The sequence below is a fragment of the Pecten maximus genome, chromosome 1 (assembly GCF_902652985.1).
Source record: "Pecten maximus chromosome 1, xPecMax1.1, whole genome shotgun sequence".
Taxonomy (NCBI): domain Eukaryota; kingdom Metazoa; phylum Mollusca; class Bivalvia; order Pectinida; family Pectinidae; genus Pecten; species Pecten maximus.
The window spans coordinates 51,034,514-51,054,931 of NC_047015.1; the positions used below are offsets into that span (position 1 = coordinate 51,034,514).

Genomic DNA, 20,418 nt, shown 5'->3' on the forward strand with positions numbered 1-20,418 from the left:
AAACAGAAGGCATTCGACCATAAATACTCTTGTTCCGACAGACTATAGAATGCCAATTACTTTGGTTGCCATAGCAATCCTCGTTTACCTGTTACCAATGGCTATGATGGACTGTATTGCATCACTGCGACTGTTTCCCCGCATTATTCGGCAGCACTGTCCGTTGACCATGTTCCAGATGCGGAGTCTCCCATCGGCTGATCCCGTGATCACGCGAAGGTACATGAACTCTAAGCAGAGGACTGCCCTGGAAACAAGTACGAGGTTGGAACATTAAGGAGAGGACTAACTTTTTTGTCAAATACTTCTACAGAATAATACTGATCTTGATAAATCGCTCAAATTGTTCAACTTCAATTGATGAAGTTTTCTACTTTTTCAGCATAGCCATATAATATTCTTTTGGCCCCAGATATGACAGGACAGGTCGCGTTACTGGTCAAGATCAAGTATGTGATTGGTCAATGTAGCGGTAAATGCAAAATGCATATACGCAGTTAAAAACGAAACAAAGTTAAGAATGCAGGCTGAATAAGTGGATGTATCTTTTCAAATGACACATTAATAAAATGATATTCCTGATTCAAATGCAGTCTTATTATCACCAAAAATGATCAGATCATATTTCTATACACCTGTTTTTGCCTGTTACCCACAAATAATTTTTTCTATAGGTGCACAAGTATCAAAATATAGAAATCAGTAATTGGTGATTTTAAAAGGGTTCTGATATCCAACTTATCAATGAAATACTATAGATACACTTTTTTTTCTTTTTTAAATCTGTCACAAAATACAGTATCACCATAATTGTGTTTATTTTACAAGTAATTTGATTTAAAAAACAACTTTACTTTGGGTGTCTGAGGGCGTTGAGACAGCGGTTGAGGTAGCCCTGCCCACTCCACACTAAAGCGTAACCATCTTTGCTGCCAGTGATAATATGCCACTTGTCAAACTTGATGGAAGTGACCTGGTCGTGATGTCCATTCAACATCTAAAATAAATAAAATGAAAAAATAATTAAATCATCACATCAGCATCTTTGTGAGGCAAATTGAACAATATGTCAAAGTTATCAGTCCAGTTTCTGTGGCACATACATGTATAATGACTACAAGATATAAAAGGTCAAAGGTGACTCACCTTGACAAGGTCACCAGTCTTTATGTCCCAGACCTTGACCTTGCCACCTTCACATCCAGTGATGCACAGCTCCTCATTCATCGCGACGGCCCACACAGGTTTACGGTGTTTAAATGTCCGCTGACACTTCCCAGTTTGCATGTTCCAAACTGAAATACGTAAGAGTTTAAAACTACATGCTCACTCCTGGAAAGTAACATGGCAGATCGCTATGAGTCTAAAATAGACTCGCTCCTCCAGGCACTATCGAGGAGCAGGCATTATCAAATTTGGCCGAAGGCTGAACGTGAATCTATAACGATGTCACTGGTTTTTTTTTTTTTTTTTTTTTTTAGTTATCTTTTTATTCAAGTTTTTCATCAATGCAAAGAACATAAAATATAAATACTCCTTTACATACTCACACATACATACACAAAACCCTATTTATATATATATATCATTTGGTATCTCCCACATACATACAGAAACCCTATATGAAATTCACACACACATACTATTTGCATACAACACACATTTACACACATCCTAGTCGATGTCACTGTTACTGGTGACAACAAAAATGGCTGAAGCTGACATGACCTCTGGTAGCAATATATTCAGTTGGATATTAAAATTGACAAAGTAAAAAGTATGTGTAATGCAGGTACTTTTATATCTCCATCTTTTTAGGGCACTGGATCACCTCTGGCTAGGGCACTATGCCATCCCTCAACAGCACTATAAGAAGGCAATAATGTATAAATACTAATATCTCATGATTGAATATAGGTAAAGGCCATGCATCTGGCTATAAAGAACATAATTCCTCTATTCCTGTGACTCTAGTGAGTGACCTTTATAGACAGGTTTGACTGAGCAAAACCTGTCTAAAATGAATATCACTTTAAGGGCTGTCAGTGTTAGTTTTTTGGGGGTTTTTTTCTGGGTTTTTTTCTTCTGTTTTTATGTCTTTTTTTTCTTTTTTTTTGTTGTGTTTCAACCCCTGAACAGCCAGTGTCATTTTGAGGTAGGATCTTCTTGTAGTAGTTGGTGACTACCTCAATGACCAACATATAGGAGTCCCTTTGCATGCCATATGCATCCAGAGCAATAAGGGTTTAAGTGTAAAGTGTTTTGCCCAAAAAAACAACTACAACAGCCCAGACTGACTGATTTATCAGCTTTCCAAGAATCACAAACAAACATGGGAAGGGAGCGTCGAACCACACACCACAGATCTTCACCTGAGGTTAGGTGGTCGGTGCTCTAATCAACTGAGCTATTGCCGCCCCAGGCCATCAATGTTCAAGTCTATATAATAACTCTCGTTTGAAGACAAAAATATACGAATATTTGTATCTTTTCATGTATCTACATGTATATCAAATCACATTTTGTGGCTTTAAATACAGAGAAAGGAAATAGTACCAATATTGTTAAAGAGCAATGATAATCAATTTCAAACCGTATAATTCCATAATAAACTTCAGGAACAAATACTATTTGTTACATAGAGAAGGGGATAAGGAATGTTGTGAAGATAAGGGGAAATTTGCTATGCATGAATCTGCATACATTTTCTAACAACATCATGTTCTTATCATGGAAAAACGAAATATTTTGCAGGTGTTATCCCTTCTGGTCAAAAAATATTCATGAGTCTAGGCAAGTAAAAGTGAGAACGATCTGCTTTATTTATAGCATTTCCTGCCATTTTCAGAATAGATTTTATAAATATTCTTCTTGAAAAATTAACATATTCCAAGATATATCTAGGTTTTCGCATAATTTTTCGACTTTAATGATTATTTTTTGACAGACTTTTAACATATCGTGACTCTGACTAAATATCCTGATAAGATTGGACTTATTAACAAACAGGGTTGTGTATTCAATCACGGTTGGCCCTTCAGTGTCACGTAAATATCCATGTCAATATTTGAATGCCCTCTCCAATATGGTTAAACAAACATTTTCTGAAATAACTCATGAAATTAATATCATTTAGATTTTGGAACTGCAAGAAAAATATTTGTTTATATTTCAAAGTTGAAGGTATTGTTCTTTTGGACATGAAAATCCTTTTTTCTGCTCGCAATAATTGCCTGCCAGCATATTATAATACTCAATAAAATCAATCTATACTTCATATTAAAGCAAATATTTTACAAAAAGTTGAGGATTAGCCATTTTCTTACATTTATAACTCACAGAATCAATTCCCATACATGTATGTATAATGATTTTGTAAATAAGAAACCGAAATATACAATATTAACATAATTAATGCATACCCCACATATTGAAATAAGAATCAAAATGCGTTCAAAAAGATTTTATGCTTTCATTTAAAAAAACAAAAAAAAAGACAAATATGTTGTGTTCCAGATAATGTAGATTTTGGTAAATGGTGAAATGGTGGATCTCTCAGAGAAAAGGATTTGGTACACAAGGTGACATCAATAGAGAGACTGGGTATACAGGTATTTTTATTTACGAATTTTTTTTTTTTAAATAAAGGTTTCATATTTGATATAATAAATTTTCAGTAATAAAAATTCTTTTAATTCTATTTTCTATATAGGTTTGACTTTCTTTTATTTTACTGTTTTGATAACAAGTTGGTGCAAGTTAAATGTAGGGATCTATATGGTATATAAAAATTCTAAATGTGATAGATCTAGACACTCTAATATCAACTTTGAATTATATCTTAGATTTTTTTTATTAAATAATCCTTAAAAAAATCATTTTTCATTCTAGATTAAATTAATTGATTTTTAATGTCACGAAGGAATGCTAAATGGTTTTTACTTCTGTAATTTAAATGTACCACACATGTATGTTTGTCTATCACCAGAATATTCAAGTCTAGTAGTGAATGTAGTGTAATATTCAGGGTATTTTTCAGGAATTAAAATGATAAAAGTCAGCCCCTTGCTTTTTGTCGGAAATCATTTCTTGGCCCCTGGGTATATTGAAGGGTAGATATGGTACTTCATGATGTTGTTGTCAAGTTTATATCGTTAAAAGGTTGACGACCTTGCCTTCTACCGACCTGGAGTTTTTACCTGGACTTCCATATATTTTACAACTACAATGTAGTACTATTTTATCTCGGCCTCTTGACTTGACACTTCTAAAACTCCTGACAGTTAGTTACAGCATAGTTGAGAGTTTTGAGATATGATATCTCTCCAACAAGAGTACCTGGTGGTGTTCTGACTCTGTGACACTAGGTCCTCGGCCCAGGTACACATGTACATAAGGTGCGACCTGATATGTAAAACTCACCACAGAACAGGTGAAATGTTGTAAATATTTATTTTTGTTTATCTACCCACTTGACTGTTTACAAAATAAGACCTGGAAAAGCATAAAGTAAATTGAATTCATCATGATATGTCACAACAGTGAAGAGACCAACTCTTGACACAATTTGCATTAGGCCCTGAAAAAAAAGTGAAAAATATACCTTAATTGTACTGAAGAAAAGGTCATGACCTCTGATCTGGTGTTGCTTAAACTTACAACTGATGTATGCATGTACTGGAAATCTTGTTTATAACAAATTGCACAGGAGCAAAAGAGATTGTGCTTTATACCTATACGTTAAATGTCACTTCAGGAATATTAATTATGAATAGGTGCCAGAAATCTTAGCAACATCAAGAAGTTACTTTGTATGAAAAGAAAATTTGGGTGTTCGGATGGCTTTGTGCATGGTAGCATTAATTCTAGCCGTTCACCTAGGTGCCTGGATTTGATTCCTCGGATGTAAAAAGGTACAGGGTCACCTGCCTGATAAATGTGGGTTTTCTCTGGGTACCCCAACCCGTTCCCTCCCACAAAAGATCCCTCATGCACTTTCATCTGAGCCAACAAGCATAATTAATGCTAAGTTGATATACATGTACATAAAAAAATTGGCAAAAGAAAATTTGTTCGATATTTGAATGAAACCTGTTGATCTTAGGAAAGTCTAATTGTATCATAAAAAAATTATCAAGTACATGTACATGGTAAGTGACCGTTTTGAAAAGAAACAGAATGTAATTTGTTTTACCTTTACAGCAGTTGTCTTTGGCTCCAGAAACTAAGTAATCCCCATACACCAAGACGGTGAGAATCGTATCCCGGTGACCGCGGAATATCCTCATACACTTGCCCGTCTCCATATTCCACATCCTATTCATCACAGGGAACAAGAATTTATTATAACTCAACTTCTATCAACAGCTTCAGGTTGGAAATTTTTAACAGATATCAAACATTGTTATCTCAAACTCTGATAATTTGAAGACCCTGTTTAACTTGAATGGAAAATTGAGTTCTGAGAGTAAAAATTGTATATAAAATTGACTTGATTACCCCGAATACCCACGATATCTCCAAGTTTTTTCAAGACCCCACTGTTTTCAAGAAAACAGGATTCAACTGTACAATTAACATATATATACACTGTACATATACAGTATCTTGTGAACATCCCAGCCCTTCACTTTAATAGAAAAAACTGCCGCAAAATAGTTTCATTTTAATAGATTTATTTGCAATGACTCTTTTCTCTCTTTTAAATTAAGAGAAAATCCTGCAATGCTTTATATAGCAATTAGATCAGCCAATGAAATTCCTTGTTACATCAGAAAAATTTAAAGAATATGTCAATGATTTACCTGATGCTTGTGTCGTAACTGCCGCTGAGAACATAGCCTTCCGACTCACACAGGTAGACACAGCGGACACTTCCAGCATGTCCGGTGATGACAGGTCCCTGCTCTTTTCCCGATTCACGCTCGATAAATCGTACCTTACGGTCCTTAGACCCAATGGCGATCAGTTTACCTCCACAAGTGTGTACAACACGATGGGAGTCTTCTCTGAATAAACACAAAAAAAAAACAATACAAAAAAGATACAAAAAAAAATTCTTTACAAAAATTGTTCATTCTTGATTTTGTTGTTTGCTGAATTTATTGACCCATGAACTGACAGGTTGACTTTAGGACAGGTCTCCTTGTAGCAGCTGGTGGCTACCTCACTGAACAGCATACAGAAGGCCCTTTAGCGTAAGCATGCTAGAGAAATTGTAAAATGTCTTGTCTAAGGACATAACTAAAACAATGACAACGGAGGAAGATCCATGTGTTCTCAGCTTGCCAAGGAACACAAACCATGTCCACAAGAACTGATCAAACCGCATCCCTCAGATCTTTACCTGATGTAACATTGTTTGAAGATTCAATTACAATTAACCTCTTAATTTTTCCAAATATTTACTTTTCATGATTGCACATAAGGAAAATGAACACATATATATTTGATACAAAATTCATTCAAATAGATAAAATCTGTTTGGATTCCTGATTTTTTTTTTTTTAATATTCCAAAATACTGAGCGTCAACACAAGGCTTTGAATACTTACACATCTTTCAGCACCATGACATTATATGACCCACAATAAACGTTGCGTTCTTCCATGATGACCTTGCGACACGATATTCCCGTCAATGCCGTTTCGAAATTGACTTCATTCTTGTACTTGGTTTTGACGATTTGATCTTTATTAGTAATTACCTCCCTTGTTCCAAGATGGAGGTTCGGTACAAGCACATCTATATCTTTGGCATATACTGGGTTGGCCCCTTGGGCTGCAGCACCCTAAGACAACAACAGATTATGATTTTTAATAATACATATGTATAAATATCAAACTTTTCTCATCTGTAAATTTTGTTATGCTTTTTTTTTCTTCTTTTTATTATTCTATATTATTGTAACATGCATGCTTAAACTGCTTGACACTCAAGACATTTTCACATTACTTTTAATCAATGGATTTATTATCATTACTATTCACATTGAGAGTAGACTGTTCATTACCATTACAAATTTTAAATTTGTAGCTTTAGGACAAATTAGTACAACAATTGGTATTATCTCTGTGGTAACAATGGACCAAACACACAAGGGTATACCCCTTAGAAAAGCATTAGCAGATGAAAGACTGGTTCTGAGTCTTCATTTTAGTCTGATCAAATTGCATTTTTCTAATAAGAGAAAATCTAAATGTCCTTTAATAAGCCTGGAGGTTGGAGTGGGGGTGGGGGAGGCAATATATTTTGACTAAATTAGAGGATGGAATTACAGAACAATAAATGCATGTAGCTCTTTTCCTTTGTAACTTTAATGCATTACCAGACATGGCTTATTACCAAGGATTGACTTATTACCAGACATGGGCTTATTACCAAGGATTGACTTATTGCCAGATATGGGCTTATTACCAGATATGGCTTATTACCAGGCATTGGCTTATTACGAGATATGGGCTTATTACCAAGCATTGACTTATTACCAGATATGGGCTTATTACCAAGCATTGACTTATTACCAGATATGGGCTTATTACCAAGCATTGACTTATTACCAGATATGGGCTTATTACCAAGCATTGACTTATTACCAGATATGGGCTTATTACCAAGCATTGACTTATTACCAGATATGGGCTTATTACCAGACATTGGCTTATTACTAAGCATTGACTTATTACTAAGCATTGACTTATTACCAGATATGGGCTTATTACCAGACATAGGCTTATGACCAGACATTGGCTTATTACTAAGCATTGACTTATTACCAGATATGGGCTTATTACCAGACATGGACTTGTTGCCAGATAAATTTGGCATAAAAAAACAAATATTCTGAAGTTAATAATTCTGCAGCAGGTTAAAATTATTTCCACTAACCTGCATGAGCATGACCTCTTCCGACAGGTCCTGGTTGATTCGGAACTCCTGATGTACCTCCTCCACTAGAGAGCTCCAATAGCTATTGACACACACCGCATTGTGTAGTGTAGCAATGTCCAAAAATCCCAGCACATATTTAGCAATATGGACAGGTAGATATCGGATAAAGTCTTTATATTTAGTTACTCCTGATGCCGCCTTGGCCGATGTCGGAACGACCATACATGCAGGATCAACTGACAGAATGTCCATTGAGGTAAAACTTTCATCACCACTGTCGTCATTTTCAATTTCATCGTCCAAGAAGAGTTCTTCACCAGTGAGTGGGTTATGCTTTGGGATGCCATACTCGGGTGTTGCCCGGATAAGTAGGTCAAGGTCAGGTCTTTCGTCAGACTGATATGTGTAATTGGTACTTGCTATAGATGCTGCTTCCAACAGGTCATCCTCTGTAAATAAAAGAAGAATTCGGAGAACTTAATTGGCTTTGGTCAGCTGAAAAAGTCAATGGACCATGAACTTCATCCAGCATCTGTGATATACTATCTATGAAACACATTTTAGTTTCATTATTACTTTTCACTTTTCTGAGAAAACTGAACATTATTTAAACTTTGGAGCTGTTTGCAAAACCCAAGTATCACTTAAGCCAACAAATTATCAGCATAAAATAATAACTAAATCCTCATCATCAACTGCAGTAAAGACTTTCTCAGATGCAGGGATTTAGTTATGACTATAAACTGCATGTGGTGCAGGGAGGAAGTTAAGACTATTGACCAAACATCACAGCCCTATACACTTTCTACCATTGTAACCACAATTCAGGCCAGTAAGATTTTTTTTATTGTCAAACGAATCTACCTGAATGTCATTAGATACAGGAAATGAATTCAATGCTATAAACTTGTCATAAGGAGTATTATTACCAGATTTACAGTACATAACCCTGGGAGTATTATTACCGGATTTACGGTACATAGCCTTAGGAATGATATTACCAGACTTATGGTAAATAGCCCTAGGAATGTTATTACCAGATTTACAACAAGAGGCCCATGGGGCCTGTATCGCTCAACTGGTTGGATTTGACCAAATGTCAAAATAATGTTCATGTTGTTCATACACATACTCTCTAAGGGACTGAAAGACCCTATGGATTATTTTTACAACCTAATTGTGTTTGAAGAAACTAAGTCCCTTAGGGTGGGGAAAGACCCTTGGGCCTCTTAGACTCCGCCCCTCAGGCCCCTGGGTGTTCAAAGTAAAATTTATACAAACTCTGTTCCCCTCCCCCCAAGGATGTTCCTGACCAAATATGGTTCTAATTCATTCATAACTTTATGACTTGTAGCGATTTAAAGACTAATCTCTATTCCCCTATTTGGCCCCACCCCTCAGGCCCCTGGGGGTTCAGAGTAAAAATTTATACAAACTCTGTTCCCCCTTCTCCCAAGGATGTTCCTGACCAAATTTGGTTCAAATTCATCCATAACTTTATGACTAGTAGCGATTTAAATGATTAACCCTACACGTGTATTTCCTCTATTTGGCCCTGCCCCTCAGGCCCCTGGAGATTCAGAGTAAAAATTTATACAAACTCTGTTCCCCTCTCCCAGTGATGTTCCTGACCAAATTTGGTTCAAATTCATTCATAACTTTATAACTAGTAGCGATTTAAAGGATTAACCCTATTTCCCCTATTTGGCCCCGCCCCTCAGGCCCCTGGGGGTTTAGAGTAAAAATTTATACAAACTCTGTTCCCCTTCCCCCAAGGATGTTCTTGACCAAATCTAGTTAAAATCCATTAAAAACTTTATGACTAGTAGCGATTTAAAGACTAATATCTATTTCCCCTATTTGGCTCCGCCCCTCAGGCCCCTGGGGGTTCAGAGTAAAAATGTATGCAAACTCTGTTCCCCTTCTCCCAAGAATGTTACTGACCAAATTTGGTTCAAATTCATTCATAACTTTATGACTAGTAGCGATTTAAAGGATTAACCCTATTTCCCCTATTGGGCCCCACCCCTCAGGCCCCTGCGGGGCAGACCAACCGTTTATACAAAATTGGTTTCCCTTCACCCAAGGATGCTTCAGACCAAACATGGATCAAATCCTTTTATCCTGCAGAAGAAGAAGGATTTTAAAGAATATGCTATGTTCCCCTATTGGGCCCCACCCCCCAGGCCCCTGGGGGGCCAGACCCACCGTTTATACAAAATTGGTTTCCCTTCACCCAAGGATGCTTCAAACCAAATATGAATCAAATCCCTTCAATTCTACAGAAGAAGAAGGATTTTAAAGAATTTGCTATATTTCTCCTATCGGGCCCCGCCCCTAAGGCCCCTGGGGGGCCAGACCCACCGTTTATACAAAATTGGTTCCCCTTCACCCAAGGATGCTTCAGACCAAATATGAATCAAATCCCTTCATTTCTACAGAAGAAGAAGGATTTTAAAGAATTTGCTATATTTCCCCTATTGGGCCCCGCCCCCCAGGCCCCTGGGAGGCTAGACCCACCGTTTATACAAAATTGGTTCCCCTTCACCCAAGAATGCTTCAGACCAAACATGGATCAAATCCTTCTATTCCTGCAGAAGAAGAAGGATTTTAAAGAATATGCTATATTCCCCTATTGGGCCCCACCCCCCAGGCCCCTGGGGGGCCAGACCCACCGTTTATACAAAATTGGTTCCCCTTTCACCCAAGGATGTTTCAGACCAAATATGGATTAAATCCCTTTATTCCTACAGAAGTAGAAGGATTTTAAAGAATTTGCTATATTTCCCCTATTGGGTCCCTCAGGCCCCTGGGAGGCCTAACCCACCGTTTATACAAAATTGGTTCCCCTTCACCCAAGGATGCTTCAGATTAAACGTGGATCAAATCCCTTTATTCCTACAGAAGAAGAAGGATTTCAAAGAATTTGCTATATTTCCCCTATAGGGCCCCGCCCCTCAGGCCCCTGGGAGGCCAGACCCACCGTTTATACAAAATTGGTTCCCCTTCACCCAAGGATGCTTCAGACCAAACATGGATCAAATCCTTTTATTCCTGCAGAAGAAGGATTTTAAAGAATATGCTATGTTCCCCTATTGGGCCCCGCCCCTCAGGCCCCTGGGGGGCCAGACCCACCGTTTATACAAAATTGGTTCCCCTTCACCCAAGGATGCTTCAAACCAAATATGAATCAAATCCCTTTATTTCTACAGAAGAAGAAGGATTTTAAAGAATTTGCTATATTTCTCCTATCGGGTCCCGCCCCTAAGGCCCCTGGGGGGCCAGACCCACTGTTTATACAAAATTGGTTCCCCTTCACCCAAGGATGCTTCAGACCAAATATGAATCAAATCCCTTCATTTCTACAGAAGAAGAAGGATTTTAAAGAATTTGCTATATTTCCCCTATTGGGCCCCGCCCCTCAGGCCCCTGGGAGGCCAGACCCACCGTTTATACAAAATTGGTTCCCCTTCACCCAAGGATGCTTCAGACCAAACATGGATCAAATCCTTTTATTCCTGCAGAAGAAGAAGGATTTTAAAGAATATGCTATGTTCCCCTATTGGGCCCAACCCCCAGGCCCCTGGGGGGCCAGACCCACCGTTTATACAAAATTGGTTCCCCTTCACCCAAGGATGCTTCAGACCAAATATGAATCAAATCCCTTCATTTCTACAGAAGAAGAAGGATTTTAAAGAATTTGCTATATTTCCCCTATTGGGCCCCGCCCCCCAGGCCCCTGGGAGGCTAGACCCACCGTTTATACAAAATTGGTTCCCCTTCACCCAAGAATGCTTCAGACCAAACATGGATCAAATCCTTCTATTCCTGCAGAAGAAGAAGGATTTTAAAGAATATGCTATATTCCCCTATTGGGCCCCACCCCCCAGGCCCCTGGGGGGCCAGACCCACCGTTTATACAAAATTGGTTCCCCTTTCACCCAAGGATGTTTCAGACCAAATATGGATTAAATCCCTTTATTCCTACAGAAGTAGAAGGATTTTAAAGAATTTGCTATATTTCCCCTATTGGGTCCCGCCCCTCAGGCCCCTGGGAGGCCAGACCCACCGTTTATACAAAATTGGTTCCCCTTCACCCAAGGATGCTTCAAACCAAATATGAATCAAATCCCTTCATTTCTACAGAAGAAGAAGGATTTTAAAGAATTTGCTATATTTCCCCTATTGGGTCCCGCCCCTAAGGCTTCTGGGGGGCCAGACCCACCGTTTATACAAAATTGGTTCCCCTTCACCCAAGGATGCTTCAAACCAAATATGAATCAAATCCCTTCATTTCTACAGAAGAAGAAGGATTTTAAAGAATTTGCTATATTTCCCTTATCGGGCCCCGCCCCTAAGGCCCCTGGGGGGCCAGACCCACTGTTTATACAAAATTGGTTCCCCTTCACCCAAGGATGCTTCAAACCAAATATGAATCAAATCCCTTCATTTCTACAGAAGAAGAAGGATTTTAAAGAATTTGCTATATTTCTCCTATTGGGCCCCGCCCCTAAGGCCCCTGGGGGGCCAGACCCACCGTTTATACAAAATTGGTTCCCCTTCACCCAAGGATGCTTCAAACCAAATATGAATCAAATCCCTTCATTTCTACAGAAGAAGAAGGATTTTAAAGAATTTGCTATATTTCCCCTATCGGGCCCCGCCCCTAAGGCCCCTGGGGGGCCAGACCCACTGTTTATACAAAATTGGTTCCCCTTCACCCAAGGATGCTTCAAACCAAATATGAATCAAATCCCTTCATTTCTACAGAAGAAGAAGGATTTTAAAGAATTTGCTATATTTCTCCTATTGGGCCCCGCCCCTAAGGCCCCTGGGGGGCCAGACCCACCGTTTATACAAAATTGGTTCCCCTTCACCCAAGGATGCTTCAGACCAAATATGAATCAAATCCCTTCATTTCTACAGAAGAAGAAGGATTTTAAAGAATTTGCTATATTTCCCCTATTGGGCCCCGCCCCTAAGGCCCCTGGGGGGCCAGACCCACCGTTTATACAAAATTGGTTCCCCTTCACCCAAGGATGCTTCAGACCAAATATGAATCAAATCCCTTCATTTCTACAGAAGAAGAAGGATTTTAAAGAATTTGCTATATTTCCCCTATTGGGCCCCGCCCCTCAGGCCCCTGGGAGGCGAGACCTACCGTTTATACAAAATTGGTTCCCCTTCACCAAAGAATGCTTCAGACCAAACATGGATCAAATCCTTTTATTCCTGCAGAAGAAGAAGGATTTTAAAGAATATGCTATGTTCCCCTATTGGGCCCCACCCCCCAGGCCCCTGGGGGGCCAGACCCACCGTTTATACAAAATTGGTTCCCCTTCACCCAAGGATGCTTCAAACCAAATATGAATCAAATCCCTTCATTTCTACAGAAGAAGAAGGATTTTAAAGAATTTGCTATATTTCTCCTATTAGGCCCCGCCCCTAAGGCCCCTGGGGGGCCAGACCCACCGTTTATACAAAATTGGTTCCCCTTCACCCAAGGATGCTTCATACCAAATATGAATCAAATCCCTTCATTTCTACAGAAGAAGAAGGATTTTAAAGAATTTGCTATATTTCCCCTATTGGGTCCCGCCCCTAAGGCCCCTGGGGGGCCAGACCCACCGTTTACACAAAATTGGTTCCCCTTCACCCAAGGATGCTTCATACCAAATATGAATCAAATCCCTTCATTTCTACAGAAGAAGAAGGATTTTAAAGAATTTGCTATATTTCCCCTATTGGGCCCCGCCCCTAAGGCCCCTGGGGGGCCAGACCCACCGTTTATACAAAATTGGTTCCCCTTCACCCAAGGATGCTTCAGACCAAATATGAATCAAATCCCTTCATTTCTACAGAAGAAGAAGGATTTTAAAGAATTTGCTATATTTCCCCTATTGGGCCCCGCCCCTCAGGCCCCTGGGAGGCCAGACCCATCGTTTATACAAAATTGGTTCCCCTTCACCAAAGAATGCTTCAGACCAAACATGGATCAAATCCTTTTATTCCTGCAGAAGAAGAAGGATTTTAAAGAATATGCTATGTTCCCCTATTGGGCCCCACCCCCCAGGCCCCTGGGGGGCCAGACCCACCGTTTATACAAAATTGGTTCCCCTTCACCCAAGGATGCTTCATACCAAATATGAATCAAATCCCTTCATTTCTACAGAAGAAGAAGGATTTTAAAGAATTTGCTATATTTCCCCTATTGGGTCCCGCCCCTAAGGCCCCTGGGGGGCCAGACCCACCGTTTATACAAAATTGGTTCCCCTTCACCCAAGGATGCTTCATACCAAATATGAATCAAATCCCTTCATTTCTACAGAAGAAGAAGGATTTTAAAGAATTTGCTATATTTCTCCTATGGGGCCCCGCCCCTAAGGCCCCTGAGGGGGCCAGACCCACCGTTTATACAAAATTGGTTCCCCTTCACCCAAGGATGCTTCAGACCAAATATGAATCAAATCCCTTCATTTCTACAGAAGAAGAAGGATTTTTAAGAATTTGCTATATTTCCCCTATTGGGCCCCGCCCCTAAGGCCCCTGGGGGGCCAGACCCACCGTTTATACAAAATTGGTTCCCCTTCACCCAAGGATGCTTCAGACCAAATATGAATCAAATCCCTTCATTTCTACAGAAGAAGAAGGATTTTAAAGAATTTGCTATATTTCCCCTATTGGGCCCCGCCCCTAAGGCCCCTGGGGGGCCAGACCCACCGTTTATACAAAATTGGTTCCCCTTCACCCAAGGATGCTTCAGACCAAATTTGGTCAAAATCCACTGAGTAGTTTAGGACTAGTAGCGATTTAAAGGAAAAGTTGACGGACGGACGACGGACGACGGACAGACGACGGACGACGGACGCTGCGCCATGCCATAAGCTCACCGGCCCTTCGGGCCAGGTGAGCTAATAAAAAACCTTAGGAGTATTATTACCAGATTTACGGTACATAACCTTATAGGAATATTATTACCGGATTTACGGTACATAACCTTAGGAATGATATTACCAGATTTATGGTAAATAACCTTTGGAATGAAATTACAAGACTTACGGTAAATAAACTTTGGAATATTTTTACCAGATTTACGGTAAATAGCCTTAGGAGTATTATCGTAAGTCTTACAATATATAACCTAGTACGGAATATTATCAGAATATTTACTGCTTGTAACTACCACCTGGCACCTGCCCTCTCTCCCACGGGGTCGTGTATAATGTAAACAAACCTTTCATTAAACCACAAACACCTACAAACAACAATCAATATTAGATCTTTTCTTCAATGAAAAATCAATTTCTTCCAACCATAAGAAAACTTTTGAACAGTAAAGTGATTTCCTATATGTGAGCATTATATCAAGCATGTGAAATTGATTTTTTTTTTTTAATTTCTTTGAGTTCAAGACATTCCTATCCAGTGCCAAATTTAAATTGATTTCATATCAGTGCGAGGTCATTGACAGTGAAGTTATTTTCATTCCTAAGTGTTCTTAAAGGTTGAATGACGAAAGGCTAAGTCCTGTCATAAACGTTTTTACCATTTCTACTTATCAAAATGGATTTTATATTTATCTAGACATTAAATCATTATTATTTTATGGTAAGACGCAAGTCAAACTAATTTTCGATAAAAATTAGCAGTGACACTGTGTTTGTATATATAAATCTACACTTGAAATGAAATGCATGTACTTATTTATCTTATATCTAGCCAGTATCTTAGAGTAATGCTCAGATAATTTTACTCTTTAAATTTTTGCCCAATTTTGTCATTCAAAGGATTAAAATTATTTGTCATGTTGGTGAATCTTTTAAGATAAAAACTTACAAAAGTACCATGATTCTACAATAATACTATCGTCTGATATAATATGATCAATTAAAAAAAACATGACAGGCAATTATAATCTAAAATTTTGTCAAATCCAAATTAAATACCTTCAGAAATTAATATCACTTTACGGTCATACTTTTCATAGATCAATTAACTTCTGAAAACATATTCGGTGTCAACAGCCTTTCTTTATTTCGCTACTCATTCATAGACTAAAGGCTATCATAAGGCCACTTTTTAAAACTAAATGTATCTTTACTCAAAGAAACCACTGAAGTCCCTACAGATCCAGAAATTAAAACCTGGGTTACATTTCAAAGCCTTGGTTTTCAGCTTCCAGAACTTAATCATATTTACCGTACCAGTATTGAAACTTGTCGATTCTAATCAAAGAAGCAGATAATTGTAATTCGTAAATGAGGCTGAAATTTCTTAAGTGTTTGACCTTTAATCTGAATTCTATCTACTCAAGATTCATCTAATTTATATTTTTGTCAGATCCAAATTAAATTGCAAAATCTAATTTATAAATCAGATGGGATTTTTATGAAATGCTTAAGTGCTACTACTACTACTACTACTACTAATTAGAGTTCTCAAGTTACCATCCTACAACATATCTATCAGAAGTGATAAATAAAAATCAGACGCATTTTACACCAAAAGCTGAGAATTCCAAAAAAATCTAAACATTTAAGTATTTGGCTCACGAAAATTATGTGAATTTACCGTACATGTGTAATACATGCAGATATTTTCATCAATGGTGGGTAAATCTGATAAAAGAACTGGTAAGCTTGGATAAATAGCTCACCAGTTAAATGGGAAACTGACATATATTGAATGCATTAAGCTGAGAAACATGTTTCAATACAGCCATTCACAGATGAATGATGACCCCGATAAATCTCATATAAATGTACTCATAGCTTCCGCCCCTCCCCTCGCTGGACGAATACAAAAGCTGTATACCTTAACGGAGGCTTATAAATCCACAGACATATTTGTTCGATAACTTTGGTTGTATGTCGTTCATGACCTGATAAATATGCTTTGTTCGTGTACTGGACATTTGTTCTGGTCAATGGAATATTGATGGGAAAATATTGGGATTTTATGATTCTTGTATATCACAGGGACTTGAAACAAATTGCCAACCAACAGTTCTTCACATAACGATATTTATTGTTGTTTATACCCACTATATTTGTGTAACTGTTCCATGTTCTATGTCTATATGTGATCGTATGTAATTTACCTGTGTCTTGATAAAGGGGCAGATTACCTCGAAAATTTGACAGTTTACTTGTCTGTACTATCGCTATTACTACTTGACAATTATGTTTATTGTGTAAATACATATATATATATATATATATATATAGACCATGGGTCTGGACTTTGTGCCAAATTCCTGTGTTTTACATCACATCAGTAAATTGAGTCTAACATTGCTTAAGATTTTCCACTTAAAGGCTCAATTCCATAAAACATTTTTTTCATTTTAATTTAAATCAGGAAAATATACAGTAATCTTGGAAAACTATATATACCGCAGCTACAAAATGTATATATACATGTACATTGTAGCTAAATTCCCCATGGGAAATCAAAAGAGTGAAATTTGGCTTTAGAAAAAAATCACTGCACTTATTATTTCTCTTTCGTTTGCTAGGGTATTGTTTATTTTGACGTAGACAAGGTCTGAAATGTGGTAAATGATGTTTATTCTCTCACAAAATTTGAAAAAAAAAATGTCCACACTCCAAATCATAACTGAATTACCTCGTACAATGTATAGGACATCAAAGTCTACACAGACTGATTTCTATAGAGATGGAGGGAAAACTCACAAATCATGCTTTTGAAACATTATACATATATCAATAATAAACAAAATAAAGCAAACATATTCAGATCTATCATATTACTGACGAAGTTTTCCAGTTTTCAATTCAATCAAATCATCTTGGCCATTTCAATCATATTTTCCCAGATTTATTTCAAAAGAAAAAATATACCAGGGGTATTCATTATAGTTCAATTTCCTCCAAACATCGCAGAATCAATATTGTGAACAATGCCTATTCAGTGGGCCATTTTCCTGCCACTCAAGTCATTATGATGTTGTAATAATGGTAGAATAATTGCCATTGTCGGGTATTCTATAACATTAATGACCAAGCTCTGTCAAGTTTCATCAGCTTGGAAAATATTTTACATGCATATCTTCTCAGTCAGCAATTTATTTTCAAAAATGTTGAATTTCAAAGTTAAAAACTGAACGTATAAATGTACATGCATACAATATGTATATGATCATACATTTCTTTTAAATTTTTTTGTTTTGTTTTTTTTTGTATAATTATTTCTCTAAATGCTAACAATGTAAAAACAATATTGATAGATATTTCTTAAATGAAAATAATAAAGATATCCTTTTCAATTTCTAGAATAAATTTCTGTACCTCCAGATTATTTTCAATTTTTAAAATCTGAAATCTTTTAACGGTTCAGAAATTACTGCCTGTAGAAATTTTTTTTAAATATAAATTAATTTCAGCTTTGCTAACTAGGCTTGATAAGCCTTTTTTGTGCCACATTTCTATTTGAAAATCCATAGATTATCAACCTTTAAAGACCAGAACATATATGTATAGGTATTTAAGTTCTCACAATACCTCTAACAGATCAAGGCCGAGTAGAAAATCAATTGATGTTAGAGCAAAAAAGTACAATATCCTACAGCACAAACAATAGCTTGAAAAACATTAAGTGTTTAACTGTGTTCTCATTCATTCTATTTAAATTAAAATTATTAATTTTTCAGCCTTTTGATTTGTTTTAAAATCAATGGCTAAATAATATGCTATGAGGAAATGTATTATACATCTTAAAAGCTTTCTAAATTTTAAAGGTTTGTTTGTTTTATTTGAATTTTAGAATGGCAATTGTTTTGTCATATTTGTATATGAAAGTGGGAAATATGCTAAATATTGATTGCTGTATGTGTAATTAAATACATTTTAATACAATGCATCATATTCTGGACTGATTTTTGTCTAGAATGTCTCCATGTAGTAGCTGGTGGCTTCCTCACTGAACATCATATTGTATGCCGTTTACATGCTATATATCCAGAGCAATTGAGGGAAAATATCTTGTCCATCAGACACAGAACCGTTTTTGACCCCAGCTTCCTGAGAAATGCAAAGCACCTCAATTAGGGATTAACCTACACCCTTGGATCTTCACTTGAGTCAAGAATGGTATGATACTGTACCACGTTATTTTGTGGCTCTTACATGTTCAGAAAAATAAGATATGTGCAGGCCACTCTTTCTGATCAATATAGATCCAGATTTTTGCTTAGAAGTGTCTTGCAATTTTTTCGCAACCCCACATAGGCTAGCTGACATTGTTTAGAGGAAATTGTACATAGTGGGTTTTTTTCTGTTGTTTTTAAGATGACAATGTGTTGTAATGTCTTGTTTATTCTTGTTATGATTAATGTTTTTTATTGTGTTTTTGAGTTAGGAGAAAAACAGACTGGCCACCAGCCCCTAATTTTTGTTCCACTAAATTATAATACTAGATTATCTCCCCCTAGCTTGAATCTTAGGAACAGATATATCCTAGAAACCAAAATCATAAGGCTCAATTTTATTTATAATTTAAATATTCTAGAGACAGCTCCAAGGGGCTACTTGTCTATGGAGAAAATATAATTTCAAATCTATACATTCTAACACATTTATTAGATAACTTCTGGATACACCAAATAGCATTAAATACAAATTTTCATTAAAAAAGATATCAACAATATATCCTTAATAAAGTCTATCAGAAGATAGAACTTCTACCACACTGTATGAAAAATATGATCTGGTACGCCGTGTAGTATTCATTATTGAAAATCAATTTTCAAAAACCCAAGAATGGACTTCATATGAAAATAAACTAATACACCATAGCATGGCATTGTTGTAATATACTGATATCTAGTTCATTGTTTAACTATTAACAGAAAGAATACAGCGTGTTAATTGGCAAAGAACAAAACGGTCAATGTGTGTCGGACATGAATGAGTGAGTTCTCATGGGGTGATAACCAGGCAAACAATTTAAAGAAGATGACCTCCGACTTAAGACCTGGAAAATCTAGTATCGGCTTGCTCTCACGTAGCCTGCCAGACTTAGACACAGACTGGTCGTTTTGTTTCCAGGTTGTGTGACCCCGGGATCATTTTGCCATACCGTAGACTCAAAAGATTCATGGATCTAGTTTACGTTTCACGGCATGTAGTCTCTCTCAAAGTGGTTTCTGCCAAACAAGGGCGCAAAGTCAATAACATTGATTTCAACACAAAGCGTTTCGATCTCCACAAACCCCAGCCTGGCCAACCAGGTCTTTATCTCTTCAAGATTAAATGTGTTGTGTTGTCATGACGTTTACTGCGATATTTCACTGATCATTTGTTTTTCGTATTATTGTGTAACCTACCGTATTTAACGTAATTTGCGCTGTATAAATCAGAAACATATTTTAAAAATCAAAAAGATTTCAAAATGTCAATAATTATAAAAAGTCAACAAACTGTCTAGGTTTTATACAATTGTATTACTGGTCTCAAAAGCATTGATCTGGCTTACAATGGTAATTACAGTGGTTATGAATGACAAGAG

General features: G+C 37.2%; 1 protein-coding gene across 2 annotated transcripts in view; it reads right to left on the minus strand.

Moving 5' to 3' along the window:
* Positions 1 to 20,418, minus strand: part of LOC117337258 (CMT1A duplicated region transcript 1 protein-like) — a 42,188-nt gene that overhangs the window by 8,920 nt on the left and 12,850 nt on the right. For both annotated transcript variants that reach the window (XM_033898160.1, XM_033898153.1), the window contains exons 3-9: positions 7,888 to 8,339; positions 6,555 to 6,790; positions 5,805 to 6,008; positions 5,195 to 5,316; positions 1,147 to 1,295; positions 855 to 997; positions 89 to 247 (exon numbers count right to left, since the gene is read on the minus strand). In XM_033898160.1, coding sequence (XP_033754051.1) covers positions 89 to 247; positions 855 to 997; positions 1,147 to 1,295; positions 5,195 to 5,316; positions 5,805 to 6,008; positions 6,555 to 6,790; positions 7,888 to 8,339 — 1,465 coding nt within the window. The remainder of the gene's footprint in view (positions 1 to 88; positions 248 to 854; positions 998 to 1,146; positions 1,296 to 5,194; positions 5,317 to 5,804; positions 6,009 to 6,554; positions 6,791 to 7,887; positions 8,340 to 20,418) is intronic.